This window comes from Cygnus olor, chromosome 3 (genome assembly GCF_009769625.2).
Source record: "Cygnus olor isolate bCygOlo1 chromosome 3, bCygOlo1.pri.v2, whole genome shotgun sequence".
Lineage (NCBI taxonomy): Eukaryota > Metazoa > Chordata > Aves > Anseriformes > Anatidae > Cygnus > Cygnus olor.
The window spans coordinates 31,239,470-31,255,866 of NC_049171.1; the positions used below are offsets into that span (position 1 = coordinate 31,239,470).

General features: G+C 35.6%; 1 protein-coding gene across 8 annotated transcripts in view; it reads left to right on the forward strand.

Moving 5' to 3' along the window:
• COL19A1 (collagen type XIX alpha 1 chain) overlaps positions 1 to 16,397 on the forward strand; it is a 202,161-nt gene that overhangs the window by 145,483 nt on the left and 40,281 nt on the right. For all 8 annotated transcript variants that reach the window (XM_040552559.1, XM_040552558.1, XM_040552557.1 and 5 more), the window contains 13 exons: positions 280 to 315; positions 418 to 471; positions 1,802 to 1,855; positions 4,161 to 4,214; positions 5,734 to 5,823; positions 6,187 to 6,231; positions 6,334 to 6,411; positions 7,655 to 7,690; positions 7,799 to 7,852; positions 7,935 to 7,988; positions 12,374 to 12,415; positions 13,340 to 13,393; positions 14,327 to 14,380. In XM_040552559.1, the coding sequence (XP_040408493.1) occupies positions 280 to 315; positions 418 to 471; positions 1,802 to 1,855; positions 4,161 to 4,214; positions 5,734 to 5,823; positions 6,187 to 6,231; positions 6,334 to 6,411; positions 7,655 to 7,690; positions 7,799 to 7,852; positions 7,935 to 7,988; positions 12,374 to 12,415; positions 13,340 to 13,393; positions 14,327 to 14,380 (705 nt within the window). The remainder of the gene's footprint in view (positions 1 to 279; positions 316 to 417; positions 472 to 1,801; positions 1,856 to 4,160; positions 4,215 to 5,733; positions 5,824 to 6,186; positions 6,232 to 6,333; positions 6,412 to 7,654; positions 7,691 to 7,798; positions 7,853 to 7,934; positions 7,989 to 12,373; positions 12,416 to 13,339; positions 13,394 to 14,326; positions 14,381 to 16,397) is intronic.

The following is a 16,397-nucleotide window of genomic DNA, read 5'->3' on the forward strand; positions in this document are numbered from 1 at the left end:
GTAGTAAATTATTGGGGAAGAATAGACTTCAGACTAGAGAATCTCATAAGCAAATGTGATTTCAAGCAATTGTTCTTTAAATCACTACCAAAACCTGCAAACAAATTAGTTTGAAAGAGAAATGCCTTTCAAAGTTTCCACAAGACTTCAGAAATTCTTCAATATTTTCTCAATACTAAATTTGCAAACTATACTATAACATTCTAGGGTAGCAAATTAAATTAATAGTTGATCTTAGTTTGAGTTTCTACTTCTTATGGTCATATCTGCTGTTTTTAGGGGGAAACTGGAAAGGAGGGATCAAAAGGAGATAAGGTATTTTTGACCTGTACACACTGAAATACATGGCTGGTGTACGTAGCTGGTGCTGGGAGACATAACAGTAAAGCTGTTTTTTTTCTCAAACACTATCATTAGGGTGAAACGGGAGACCCTGGACCACCTGGTCTCACTGGAAATCCAGGATCAATGGTATGTGAAAGGTATTTTTGTGGAGTTAACATTGCATAAAACAAAGTCTGCTATAGTATAAGAGGAGTCTGAATGGTATCAACTCTTTAGCTGGTATTAAAGAGCAGCGACTGCAAATAGTGTATGTCAGAAGTTTGTGCATGGATCATGGCCATTTTAATTCTAGTTCATAAAATTTTTGATTTCAGCATCACTTAGCAGGGAATACCTATGCAAAGCTCAAATGGTTCTAATGTTATTTGGTCACTTAAGCATATAAGTGCTCATTTTGCAGTTACAAATGCACTGAGAGTATCCACTTTATCCATCAGTAGGGCAAGGAGTAACCACTGCCAGTACATTAGTAGTTCCTGTGTTTCAGACAGCCTGTAGTGTTGAAGTAGTCATCGCCTTGCTTTGAAGAAAGTGACTGAAGTACCATTTGGTCTTCAGGATCTCTCAGTGGTTTGTATTGTATCAAAGACAGAATTGGGAATTCTGAAAATGTGACCTCCACTCAACACTGTTCACGTTCCATGCAGCAATATTTAGCAATTCATTAGGTGTGGGCAGGAGCAGCACTTGTGGCTCCAGTGACCAACCTCAACTTCAGCAGTCCCCTACAAATGTTAAGAGGAAAAGGATAGTACCCAAGTTCCTTAGATCATCAAACAGGCATCACAGGTGGAATAGATGCAGCAACAGAAGTCCACGAAAATACAGCTTTCTGTCATCTTAAAAATCATTCTCTAACTCCTTAGACTGCTCTTTGGAGACTAATGGGTACCTTCAGGTCCCTCCTTGGCACAGGCTGTTGAAATAATTATTGCTGCAGTGGAAATCTAGGTCACTGTCACACTGTATACCTTCCAGAAAAGGCTTATAGAGATCCAAAGGATCATTATGTTTTGCATCAAGTCATCCTCTTTTCTCTACATTGCAATTCCCATTTTTTAATGTGTTCTGGAGTCTTTCAGTACTCTCCGGAATCTTTCTGATGAGATCTGTTCTGAAAAGAGAATGAGCACCTACCACATGGTTCAAAAATTTGATTTGTCCCTTGAGGGAGGACATGTCCTTGTTTTACTTCATTTGTTTTCACTTTTCCTTTAGTTAGTGCCTTTGTATTTATTTTGTATACATATTTCATATTTTGTACATGTTAGTCTCAAAAAAATAATGGACTAAATTAAGGGAGTATGACTGAGCAAAGTCTGTACTTCTTACTCCATATAAAAAATCATGTTAAATGACAGATGATTCAATTTCTTTGTATATTCAAACTCTTTACACTGAATTACAATAGGTGTCTTGACTTTTTATCTCAAATGTGTATTATATCATCTCACAGGGACTGCAAGGACCTCCAGGACCTGTTGGGCCCAGGGGACTGCCAGGAGAAGTCGTATGTATTGTGTAATTTCACCAAGCAGTGTAAGTGTGGTATGTGATCATTTAGCCAGTGAAACAGTGCCTCAGAGGTTTCCATAGGTACTCCATTTGTGAGTGGTACTATAGAAATCAGCTGTCAAAGAACAGTAATGGACTGTGCCTCAGGATAGTGATTTGCTTATGTTCTTTTTGTCCTTGTGTCACTATCTGCATAAGAATGTAAGGATGATAATATTAATTTGAATTCTGATTCACAGGTAATTAACTCTACAAAAATCACTCTTACTCATGAGATTAGGTGAAAACTGAAAATCTCTGGCAAAGTGTGAATTATGTTATACCATGAGCTGCAAAGAACTGTGTGTGGAGCAAAGTAGGGAAAGTAAGAGTACCCCCCAAATTTAAACACATTGTCTTCCGTATTATTTCTGTCTGGTTTTGTACTATTCTGAATTGTTCTACTTCACATAAAAGGGGTAAAGATTAATAAGAGAAACAGAATAAACAATTATATTCATTGTCTTAGCATTTAGGTCAGATTTATGAGCAAAACTCTTATTCAGAGCCAGACTCATCCCCTACCTAATTCCGTTAAAACTATGGACAGCATTAAATCATTAATCAGAGTAGACGTATTAGTTGGAAATAAATTAATAGAAAACCCTTTTTTTTGCATTACTTTTCAATAGAATAAATTTCTAAAGCACTTGTGCGGAAAGTGGAACAAGAGATTATTCTTACGATTGTCAGTTGGTATTCCAATTTAATTGTACAGTGACTTTCTGCTAGTCATAAAGTACTGAAAGTCATTGTATGGCTGCTGTAGGTGAAAAATAATTTAAATAGTGAAAAGGTGGCAGATAGCATGTGTGTGTGTGTATTTGTGCATATGAGAGTGTCCAAAACTGATCAGCTGAGCTATCAAGCATAAGGTTACTCCCAGTGCAACGTTGGGAGCTGCTTTAAAATTCTGATAGAACGTGTACTAAACAAAAGTGGCACAAATGGGTTCTCCAGTTAACAGAGACGTAAGACAGGCCTGCCAGTTTGGAAACTGATCACCAGTTGTGCACATAGACTATTTGAACAGCAACAACCAAGAGGTGAGAGAAACAGAAAGAAGTGGTGTCAAAAAAGAAGGGTTCCTGAGAGGAACGGGAGATCCTCCAGGAGGAGGGTGTGTATATGTGCAGACACAATGTCCACTCCATAATCAGTAAATTTAAACTTCCATATATTGTTGTGATGATTTGATATGAGAAGAATATTTTTCAGGTACCTTTTTTTTTTCTTATGCTTTTAATTTGGAAGAGTGGTTGAAACAAGTAGCTGTCTGTATAAGGACAGAATGCAATGAAGAGCAAACACAGCTATTGAAAACCCTCACTGCTGGCATGCAAATGTCATTATATATAGATGCTCATAAAGCTACGTTTTACGCTTCTAAGAAAAATAAAAGAAATATGAATTTTCGTCTTTTTCTCGAAAAGGTTGCTTTCCATTTGTGTTTAAACACTATGCTTAGATAAAGAATGATAGAATCATTAAGTTTGGAAAAGACCTCCAAGATCATCTGGTCCAACCATCCCCCTACAACCACTGTCACCCACTAAACCATGTCCCTAAGCACCATGTTCAACCCCCAGGGACAGTGATTCCACCACCTCCCTGGGCAACCCGTTCCAATGCCTGACTGCTCTTTCTGAGAAGAAATGTCTCCCAATTTCCAACCTGAAAATGATATGACCATTTTGTTTCGGCAGTCTTTGTTATTTACTATGGAAATAACTGCAGTTCTTGATAAACTGCCTGATACAATAGTATCAAGCTGAATAAGATGGAAGAGTTATGAGAAGAAAATTATGTATTTGTTCCAGCATAGTAAAAGAGTCAACAATCAATTGAACATTCCAAAATATTTGATTTTTTTTATGTTTTATTTTATTTCTCTGTATTTATAACAAATCCTTGATAGAAAGGGCAAGGGAAGATAATGAAGTTAAAATCAAAATGTGAAAAATCAGAAGATTTAGAAATAAAAGATGGAATATGAAAATAATCCAAGATAATCTTGATTATTTAATATTGATTTAAAGTAAAACGATTCATAAATTTGATTAAAGAAGCATTATCAACCCTTTAACATTATGGGTCAATACTAGTGCACAGTAAATAATCCAGTCTAAGTACATTTTCATCTGTAATTTTTAGATAAATTTTAAGGGAATGGCTATAAAAACATTCATTTTTTTAATATATATATGTGTATATATACATAATTATATTTTTATTATTATATTTTATTTTACTAATTCCAGGGCTTACCAGGAGAACATGGGATACCAGGAAATCCAGGAGTTAAAGGAGAAAAGGTATATTCTAACAGTTCCTAATTAAGTTTGGCGTATTAGAGCATATCAGACTGTCTTCTTCTGAAGAAATGTTCAGTCCACCTGTAGTGCATCTCTCCAGCAGCTTTATGAATTAATTTAGAAACGTACAAGGGGGAACTGCCATCTTTTCCTTGGAGATATTGCAGGCCATTTTGGCAACCCAATTGCTCTTTAGATTCATAACTTAAGAATTATTTCAAGAGAGGTTGGGTTGGGCTGTTGAAATAAAAATGCGTCATGCAGAAATACCAGCTCAGGTCCTTACAACAGAATAGCATTTTCAGAATAGTGCCCTAACCAGACTAATGTGTAAAAACCTGCTTCACAGCCAGACTTATTAATCTTGGCAGAGCACTAAGGCAGCTATACTGTCTCATATCTGAGCCAAGTCTGGGATCTCTTTATGGCATTGTATTGTGCTGGGTAGACAGCCTTTTGGTTGGAATTCAGCTACATCAGCAAGAGTTGTGTGTGTGTACATTGTATGTAGAGAAGGGGAGAAAAGACACTATACAGGCATACTGTGAGCTGTGTGAAGTGTTATGATATTTATACATCTTGAAACACAAAGGAAATTAATAAAATCCATTAATAGTTTGAAGAGAAACGAGATGATGAAAATGCAGGAAAAGAAAGTAATGGTGGAATAATGACAAAAAAGTACTGTCGTGTAAAACAGGCAATAGTGGAATCAGAGAGAATCACAGAGAATTATGCAGGAGCATGTAAAATCAAGAGGACAGTGTAATAAAAGGCACAGATTTACCTATGTAAGCAGGAGGAATTTTAGAGATGTGGAGCAAGAGATGCTGCATGCATTGAAATGAGAAATGTAAGTGTGAACAGGAATACAGTGAAGACCAAGGTTTTAGCACTAGGGGTAGGTAACTGGAGAGAGAGAAGGGGGGCAGAGAGAGAGTCTGAAGCTCCTACAGTGGAGTAATTGTCAGGGCTTAGTGACAACCTGAATTTTGTGGGGCTGCAGACAAGGAAATATAGATCAGATGCACTGCAGCATGGAAAACTGAGAGAATGCTAGTTATTATTAGGGGTTCTATGGTCTATGCCTCTTTTTCTGTAACTTTTTGAACAAAATAGGTTTTTGTTAGAAAATTGATGCCTTTAAATGTATTTTCCATGCATACATATGTAGCACTTTCAGGAGTTTTTTGGTAACTGTGAATAATACATTAGGACAACAATGCACAGGATTTTCCTGTCTCCTAAAAGCTGAGGTACTTACAGATGCAGGGAGCTGAATCTCTGTGGAATTAAATGTGATAAATTTGATAAAACCATGGTCATGATTTTGATACCCACATAGGCTCACTTGCTTAAAATTAGCAGTTATGAAATGCGGAGCTCTATAAAGCTTTGGGTGTTTTTTTTGTTGTGTGGTGTGGTGGTGGTGGTTTTTTTTCTTCTCCATTCTTTCTCTCAGTATTCGTACATTCTAGGATAATCTTAATAATTTCAGTTTGATTCATTTATCTTGTAGGGGGACCCTGGTGGGATTATGGGACCGCCTGGACATCCAGGTCCAAAAGGTGAGGTGGGGCCTCCTGGACTAAGTCTGCCTGGAACACCAGTAAGTCTGCAATCTGAAAAGACTTCTATGGCTTTTTTTCTTGTAGGGATAATTGTTAAAGAATCTGCATTGCACGATAAAAGCAGTATGAACAAGTAATTTTTCAGATAAAATTTCAAACTTGAAATACATATTACAGAGTTATTGTAAGTACATTAGAATATAGTCTAGAAACCCATATTGTTAGTGCAAGGCCCACACGCGGTTCCAGTGACAGTGATATTAACAGCAAAGGTGTATGTAAATCTGTCATGGTTTACTTATAAAGGCTGACTAGTTTTGGCAATAAAATTCAGCTAGAGTTATTGATTTCAAAATATAATTTGTTTTTCTTGGTTGTTATTTTATTTTATTTTATTTTAGGGTCCTATTGGTAGTCCTGGAAACCCAGGTCCACGGGGACCAAAGGTATAAAAAAAAATATTATTATTTCTGTTTCTGAAAATACAGGACAATAGGCTAGTTTATGTTCTCAGACCTGTTGTAACTCAAAGCCTTGTGCCCTTCTAGGGAGAAAGAGGACTACCTGGTGTACAAGGAGCCCCTGGGGAGATGGGGCCTCCTGGAATAGGCATTCAGGGATCACCAGTAAGTATACCAATACCCAGAATTTGGGTTTCTCGCTGTACATTATTGAGAAACTGCAACAAGTAAATGAATAATAGTAAAAAGTTGTGCCATAAACTCCATTCTGACTCAGTTCCCAGCTCAGCAACTTTTCACTTTATCCAGTCCCAAGAACATCTAGTAGTGTTCACTTAAAAGCAGAAGCCTGGAGAAATGAATCAATGGCTACTTTGCTGACAAGCCAGTAATAGTATTGACATATCTTCCAACTAATTGTGTCTGCTTCTAAGCAACAACTGTTTGTCAGCAAAATCCAGCCTGAGCACTGGTACAAGAGAAGAGGCGGCATCTACACTGTAGATGATGGCATTTTAGTGGTACTGGAAAAGGCAAAGAAGAGATGTAGAAGGCTTTGCGTCAGTTTCAAGATTTTGCATTTGTGGTGACTGCTAATTACAAGCTTAGGTCTACTGCTAATAAATGAGAACCTTACACTGTCCAGGTACTGTGTCAGGAAATAGTGAAGTTCTGGTTTTTGACAACTTTCCTCATGCATCTCTGTGAAGTTTAAATTCAAACATGAAACAAGTTGTTGTAGTTAACCTAGAGCATTCATACTAAATAAATCTTATATAGTAGTAACTGTTTCAGTTATTTAGTTTGTTTCCCAGTTTTCTTTATTTCTACTGCCTTTACGTAATAACATCTGTAGTATCTGCAGATTGTTCAGTAAAAAAAGAAAATTGGTGGTAGAGATGGTAGATGTTAGTGTGCATGCTCTACTGTGGTGAATGGGGTAATCTCTCTTCAGTCCAGGCCAATATAATTGAGCAATACATTTCAGTTTATTGAAAGAACCCAGATACAGAGAGAAAATGTTTGAGAAAGGGGTCTGGAGATTCACATTTAAATTCAGGTACATATTTTCAAATCTTAATTTAAAAATTGTCTAACTTATATTTAAATCTTCTAATTTGTTTTTATTCAACAAACTCTCTGGTTTCTTGTGATTCTCCTAGCTAAATAACATATTCCACCACAGATCATTCTTATTTGCCATTACTTGACCTTAAAAATGCACCTCAGCAAAATCTTGAATTCTCTTGATTTGGGCAAAATTAGACCTGGATTTAACAACAAGCCTTAAACAAGTCTTAATTGAAATGTGAACTGAAGTGGTATCCCACATTCAGTATTTTTTGATCAAGTTTATCTCCTTTATCCCAAAAAGTGTATCTACTGATTATTTGAGATTTTCTTACAGGGTCCTATAGGGCCAACGGGATCAGCAGGTGTTCAGGTAGGATACAAACTTTCTCTTTATATATATAAAAATTAATTTAGTTTTAATAGGTTTGCAGTAAAAGATAAATATTCTTAAATCCTAAATGACTTTTCCTGCTCTTAGGGCCCTAGGGGGCCTCCAGGATTACCAGGAACTCCAGGTACCCCGGGTATTAATGTAAGTAATTGTATATATACAGAAAAAAGTAACGTGCCCCTTGTCAATGTTTAAGGCTACCAGATTTTTAATTTGTTTCTAGGGCACCCCAGGAAGAGATGGAAAGCCAGGACTACCAGGCCCTCCAGGCGATCCTGTATGTATACGTAGAAAGCTTCTACAGTTGCTTTGGAGAGAAAATTTTAAAGGAGCTAAGATAACCTATCAGCCTAGAAGTCCAAAAGATTAAATTAATTTGATTATTCAATCAAATATTCTTTAACTTGATTGTAGTATTGCAGTATAAATTAAACTTACATTGACATTCCCAGGATAACACCCTGTTTTCAAGTGTTACCTTAATGTTTGTGTACTAGCATTTCTGCCAGGCTATAACTTGGCAGGTTACAGTATGAGTGTTCCTCAGTCTCATAAGAAGTTCTGTATAATGCAAATTTTCAGGTGCAGACCTTGTTAAAAGAATGGGGGGGAGGGGGGGGAAGTGTATTCTGAAGCTAATTTTGCTATGCCACAGAAGGAAGATATTAATTTTTGATGAAACTCTGAGAATAGTTAGTCTCCTGTGATACATTCCTTTTAACAATAATGAAAAGTTGAGTGGCTGGTATGGGGGGAGAAAAGCCACTAAATGAGTTCTGATCCTTCAATACGCTTTAGAAGTTATCATCTCCTCTTGAGTATTATAGCAGTGATTTCTACTTAACAGTGTTATGGCTTTACTGATTTTGTGAAGTCCAACACTACAAGATCCATGAAATCTACATATGCCTCAGGCCAAATTGTACTCTGAGAGATTACTATTTTACATGGGAGTCAGGAGAGTCCCATGTGCACGTTTACAAAGAGGGCATAATAGCAAAACTTCAGTCATTATTCCTGCTCCTGTCTTGAACCCCTACAGCTACTTCAGAGATTTTTGAAAGCAAACTTTTGTTTAGAAAAAAATGCTTACAGAGGCTTTTATGATGCCAAATGAAGCTTTATTGATTCCCTGAGCCATTGTTTGAATGTATTCCATCAGCAAAATAAAAATCTGTAGGTGTTTGGAAGAAACAGATTAAAAATACTGCTTAAAAATAATAAAAACTAAGATCGTTAAACTCACTTGTGATCCTCTTGGTCTAATATGACTTGGTATTTAATCAAAGAGTTTAAAAAAATAGATACAGTGTTTATTTGAGATATATCAAAACAAAGGAAAATACAACCTCACATTTCAACTGTATTATGTCCTTTGGCAAAATCTCTGTTTCTTGCCAAGACATGAACTTGGCCTTTTCACTGAGCGGGGGCAGTGGCCTCAGTCTGTTTGTTGCTTAAGCTAACAATTCTACAAATACCTGACCATCATACATATTCCTCAGATGCAGAGACTTGCTTCATGTCTTTTGAGTGATTTAAATTTCCAAGTGTCCAGCAATGAAAATGTAAGGCAAACATTTTCCAAACAGGTCTTCAGACTACTGACAGCCTGTGAAGAGCTTAGAAATGCTCCATAGCTGCTGCAGGAATGCATTAGGCAATAAAATTAACAGTGCTTGCAGTTAAACATGTGGTCATACAGGTGCACAGCAATCCATAAGTATGCCTGGGGACTGACAGCAAGGAGCAGATCAAGGAATAAACTAGCCCCAATGTCACACAAAGATTTCATGTCAGAAAGAATAGTCAGCTTTCTCCAAAAAAGAGACGGAGAACTAGCTAGCATGTATGTGTCGTTGATCATCAGGGATTAGGATAGTGATTCCATTAGGTTGCTCCTATGTTATCATCAGTCAATGCAGCAAACCTTTTCTGGTTGCATAATACTGTTCTGCCTATGTGGCTGGACCATTTGCCTCATTTAAGTCATGACTGCAGCAGTCCCTGAACACGCAGCAGTAACTGTTACAGTGCATTGGGAGACATTTGACAGTATCAGTAGCTCCACAAAGGACTAAGATCATCGAATAAAAGCAGATCTATCACTAGCATTGAGCATGAAGATAGAACTTAATTCATAGAGTCAGAAAGATTGAGATATAAGTGATCTTTGGTTAGCAATGGACATAAAACCAAGAAAAATGCACTGTAAATGCAATTATTCAAAAGGTGAGTCAAGTCTACTATTTAATAATCAAGGAGAGCAAATTACAAACTCTGCAAAGAAAGCTGAATAATACAGTGGCTTTCTGCTGTCCACTGGGAAAAAATATTTTTTTTTTTCAGAAAAAAAAAATATCAATTTTAATTAATTTAATAGGAAAAGAATGAGCTAAAGAGCTTTTACATACAACATGAAAGTCTGGTGGAATTCACCTGAAGAATGAACCAAAGCAGTCTCTAAATGATTAGCAGTACTTGTGAGTACTTTGAGAAAGGTGAGGCTTTTGAGGAATGGAGAGACCAGAAAGCATACATCATAAAAGGTGAATAGGAGGGGAACCAGAGTATAATAGGTCAATTGAAAAAAAGCTTGATTGCTATAAAGATATTAATTATTTTTCTAATTAATTCTAAATACTAATGATAAGAATGATATGAATACAAGAATGCAAGCATTATTTTGATAAGAGCCTGGCATGGAATAAATCATTTTTCCATTTCTGGAAGGTTAACGTTCTTGGGAAAGACAGAGAAACAGTGCTGCTATGTATCTTGGCTGGCTTCAAACTTTGAGACTATCCTCATGATGTTTTTATAAGCAAGCAAAAAATGCTCTTGAAGTAATTGCCATATAGCTAAGGCTTATCAGAAAAATATGGTATCAGTGTCTATCAGATTATTGTCAAACTCTGAAAGAGAGGTCTCTCCCATGCCCAGTTCTTTTCAGTGTTTTAATTTTATTTGGACAAGTAGATACAAACTCCATAACTGGTCTGGGAAAGATTGCTAGCTCTTTGAAGATATAATCAAAATCTAAAATTCAGAGACAGTTTGAAGTCAGTAAGATGAAACTTGGGGCAGATGATCATAAACTGCTTAATAAGAAAAATAAAATCCATAAATAGAGTAGGTTCTGGAAGGCCCAGTGCACTGTAAACTAAATGTAAGTAAAAAATCTGATGCCACCACTAAACAGACAGATCTGAATGCTAAAACTTACTAGCAGGGGAGTTACTGCCTTTTGCTCTCTTGAAATACTCATCTCTTTGGAGAGAACATATTTAAAAGAAGATGTAGCAAGCAGGAGTAAGGCTGGAAAATAAAGGCCATCTTAACAGTTTTAAAAGCCCAGTATATGTCGTACACTTATTCAGAGTTCAGTGTATGTAGCTGTGACTTCGCAGTGGGTGTGCAGTTAGACTGGATTAGCTACATGTGCAGAGCAGATGAACTGCATGGCACAAACGCAGTAGACTTTCTCTCATACTTGTTATGCCCTGGCAGCTGGATGGTAGGACCCTGTCTTAAAATTGTACAGTTCTATGTCTTAAAATTGTGTAGCAGCTAAAATAAGGGCATTAGAAAACTTCTCAGCATGCTTTTAAAGGGGGTGACACTGTATATGGTCTATTCGTGATTACACTTAGAATTGAGTATATTGACAGTGCTTCTCTTGAACTGGTGTTTGACACGTGTTGCTACCAACAAGCAACCAACCAGCAGTTCTAATATGCTACAAAAGTGCTTACATTGTATTTTTCTTGTAAAAAAAATAAAAGAAAATGATTGAAACACATGGAACAAAAACAGTAACAAGGTTCGAATGTGTCTAATTTTACTGTATGCCCAGGGCTATTTTTGCTTCAGCAAGTGCAAAAAGAAATAAACATTGGGAATTGAAGTCTATTTGCAAGTGAAACCAATGATAATCAGCTCAATCAGATTTTATGGGGAGTCTTTAAATGTAAGTTTAATGACAACACTTGGAAATCTGAGGATGCAGATATATTGCAGCATAGTGTTAACCTATTGATTGAGCTTTAAATGGGTTGGCTTTAGTATTGGTACCAATTCGTCTGTGGCAAAACAGAGTTTTGCACTAATTCTTAATGTTTAAAGGCTGGACAAAATACTACATGTGTTGCACATGTTGCTGAAGCTGGATTATTTCCAGTATCTGAGATAATTTATTGAAGTTAGCTTTGGCATCTCCACAATTCAGACTGCAGTTCACAGTAGAGTCAAAGCCCAGGAGAAAACAGAAGGAAAACATCAAAAATAATCAGGTGAGAATAGGCTGTGAGAATTTCCAATAAGGATGATGTGTTGCTGGTATGCTACAAAAACAACACTGTGCGTATTACTATTTGAAAATGGAATTTACTATGTTCTGGAGTTACACTGTCGTCATGTCAACTTTGTTCAAGCTGTAACAAAGAATTATGTTGGTAGATTGGGTCAAGAGTGATATTTAACATTTAAAAACTATGTTGAATCCCTGGTTTTTATTTAGAGCTTTCATAGAAAAAATATTTCAGCCAACGTGTATGTAATCATCTACCTATGCAGCCATCTAAACTTTAGAAAACAGAAGTATCTATTGGAATCGGTAGCGTTGAGTAAAATATTAACTGCAGGTGCCTTCTATAATTTCAGATTGCACTGCCACTAGTGGGAGACATGGGTGCTATACTGAAGGTAAACATTTTCAGGCATTATAGAATGAATCATAGAATCATAGCGTGGTTTGGGTGGAAAATTTGATCTTGTGTCAAAGTGTCTTGATCTTTAAGTGATCTTTCAAGTGAAACTTGATTTTTAAGTGTCAGCTTAAGTTGGCACTTAAAGATCACCTAGTTCCAACCTTCTTGCCATGGGCAGGGAAATCTTTCACTAGATCAGGTTGTTCAAAGGCCCACCCAACCCAATTTTGAACACTTCTAGTGATGAGGCAGCCAAAACTATGGGCAACCTGTTCCAGTGCCTCACTACCCTCATTATCAAAAAGTTACTTATATCCAGTCTATATTTATCCTCTTTCAGTTATAAAAATAAGAGTAGAACACCTCATTTTCAATTTCTGACAACGTTGTACTATCTCTTTTTGAAAGAAATAGTGTCACTATCTCATAAAATGGATTGAGGTTGGAAAGATAACAATTACCAGTAACAATCAATTAATTATATGTTACCTGCTATAAACTTGATTTCCTTTTGCTGCAACTCTGTGGTCTCACCACGGAGCTCTAGAAATAATTTAACTCAAATTCTACATTCAAACATTATTTTACAAAAACTATATGGTCAAACTTGTATCTTCCTTACTTTATTTCCAAATGTATTTTAATAATATACCATACCTTCTTTTTTTTTTTTTACTTATTTCTTCCAAATTTTGTTAGAAAATGTAGCATTAATTTGACTATTGAAGCTAAGCTTCTATTACTAACATAATTTAGTTAGTTAGTTAGTTAGTTATTTGCAAAAATGACTAAATTAGTGTACCTGAATCAGCTAGCATGAGAATGAATGGCAGACTCATCTAGTAGGGATGGTGACAAAGGCAGGAAGAAAGGCCCATCATAGAAATGCTTATTTATTTTATTTGTGTCTGTTCCTTAGGGTGATCCTGGCACAAGAGGTCCTCCAGGCATCCCTGGCAGAGAGGGGCCAAAGGTAAGTTTCTGAAGACAGTACTTTACATTGCTTTGTTGCTTGTTAAAAATAAAAAGCCAGATATTTTTTTCTGTCAGACTTAACTTCTCTGTTTGAGCCCTATTCCTGTAGTATCAGAGAAGCTTAGAAGTTCCAACAATTTTTACAGTTCAGTCCTCTTCCTGTGTTAGTGTACCCTTCCTCTCTGGAAAGTAAGCTAAACAGCTTGGGAATTGAGTCCCAAGCCAGTATAGCTCTTTTGTGTCTTGTCTCAGTTAAACCTAGATCACATTTAATTATCCAGCAGTGCATTGCCATCTATAGGCTTATTTTAAGTCAGTCATTCATGCAGGAATCCTTCAGTGAAGAAAGAAACTTCCCGTATAACCCTCTAGTGTGTAACAACTGGATCTTCTGTGCCTTTGCAAATTGTTCCCTTTGGGAATAACTCAGCAGTTTCACTGGGACTTGAAGTTTCACTGAGGTCAATCACAGTTATGCTTTACTGTAATCAGATCAAGTGCCATATGGTTTCACGTAGAAATTTACAATAGTAGAACCTAATTACTTGAACTTACTTGAAAGTAATTACTTGAGAGTATACCTAGTATACTTTCTCCATGTGGACAAGCATTTAAGCTCTTTGGTATTCATAAAATGAGACTGTATCTCCATCAGTCTTTTAGGCTACTTCACCTATTAAGTAAAAACAGTCTTTTCCTTTCATCTCAATGGGAGGCACATTTTAAAACTTAAGATAGTATTTATTTTTTAGAGTAGAGCTTTTTTTATTATTCATTTATTTATTTATTTATTTATTTAATTTTACTAGCACTATTGCTATAAGGGTTTCATGCTAGCATATATTAAATGTGGGTCATAAAATGCCCTCCATAGCATGAAATTCATTGTTATCTAATAGAAAGTATTTGTTTGAATGTTATGTTTTCATAGGGAAGCAAAGGTGAACGTGGATTTCCTGGGCTTGCTGGAGAGAAGGGCGATGAGGTAAAATTAATTCATTTCTGTAACAATTACTTTCTTACCTGAACCTTAATAAAGATTTAGACTAAGAATGATGCACATAGAATAATATTCCGTTCTTTAAAAGTGCTGAGATAGTCGTGTATCACTATAAATAGCCCTTGTCTGCAAACTTTCAACAAGATTAAACACTATTATTGAATTAAGTAGAATCTATTTCATATGTGTGAGGATTTTTGCTCATTTGTATATTTTAAACTCTCAAATTTCTTTAAATGCTAGTTTTTAAGAATACAGAATAGAGCAATAAAAAGGTAAATGCTAAATATTTTCAGAAAATACTTCATGTTTTATAACGTATTTGCTTTCATTGTGTTAGTTCCTATTTAACATTCACTTATTCCATTAGGCAAATACTGTGATGGGAACAGTAATAACAGCAATTACTATTAAGTGGAAATCAGAAAATATTTGGAGACTGAATTTAAAATACGTACAGTATTTTGCGTCACATACTGGATTCTTAGAGTTATTTTTATGTCATTACGGGAAGAAAAAAGGCACATGATTTATGGCACAGAATCCAAAATAGCTGCTATCGCTTTCATTTTAGATTGAAATATTTGCAGTTAACAGCTCAAGAATAATCTCTGGGAAAATAAAAAAAAAAAAAAATCACCAAAGCAAAAGCTATTAAGCAGATGAATCTGAGTAAATAAATAATTTTCTTAGTGCCTGTAGCCAACTGAAGGAGACAAAATAAGTTGTCTTATAAAAAATAGTTGATGACCACTCTGAAATCCCAAAATACTTAACTGGTACCAGTTAAGTATTATTTAATACTTAATGTTACTAACTAGTATTTTAAAATACTTGAGCTATAATGAGAAAGTAACACATCCTTCATTTGCATGACCTATAGCATATCTCTACAATTCAGCCCTAGCAGTATGAGGCATTAACAAAAAAGAATAATTCTGACACTATTTAACTATGGAGAATCAAAAGAGAGATTAGAGGCAATTAGGGTAAGAAAGGTAAGGTTATAAGTGGTAACTATTTTTTTCAAAGGAACTCCAGATTCAGTTCATTCTAATTATTTTTTTGTATTGATTCAGTAGGGTACTGTGCTCTGCTTTTTCACTGTTTGATAGCTGGTTAGGTTCCTTAGCTCTGATATTTTCAGTGTTTAGTAATGTCTTTTGATTAGTATTTTATGAGGGTGCAAGTGAATTTATTTTCAGAAAAACATATAAAAGAGATTACAAAAAAAAAATAAAGTTTCAAAGTAACTTTATTACAAAGTTACAAAGTTTAAAATAGTGCATTTACTTTGATTTCTATGATTTGGTGAAATGAGAAGAGATTCAGAACCAAGCCTGAAGTTCTTCGAAAGAAATGGTGATGCACTCATGAATGTCAGTATGATTTCAGATAGCCCTTTAATCTTTCTGTGAAGCTTAGCTGTCTAGCATAATATGTACAAACCAAAACTGTATTCATCAAATGAAACATCGTGAAAAGATTTGAATGAAATCCTGTCAGCAGTTCTTATGGTGATAATCTAATATTGTATAGTAAAAATGGTGCTATGCTTACCACTTCAGTACAAGTTTGTCTGTTAGTCTTTTCTCTCTGAACTAGAAAGGAAGGACAGTTCCTCAAGTTTCATTTTCTTCAACTGATTTTAGTATTTACAGCAGATGAAATTTTACTGTGGCCCATGATACAAGTTAAACAATTACTTTATGTAGAATTAATTTCCTTTTAAAGCATTCCTTTTTTTTTTTTCAGAAAATGGTTTTTCTAATATTAGCAATAAGAATTACAAAAAATGTTCCTTTGGTTTCATATTCATTTTCTGGATGACTGTGCTGTACAAGTAAAATAATTCGAAATGAGCAGAGAACACATTATCCGTTGGATTGCTGAAAAGCTACAGAAGTGGATCAATGTCCTCAAAGAAAAGGAAATCAATTTCTCTCTCCACCTCTAAATCTTTCTTGATTTATTTCTATCTGAAGCTTTTCCCTCAGACCCT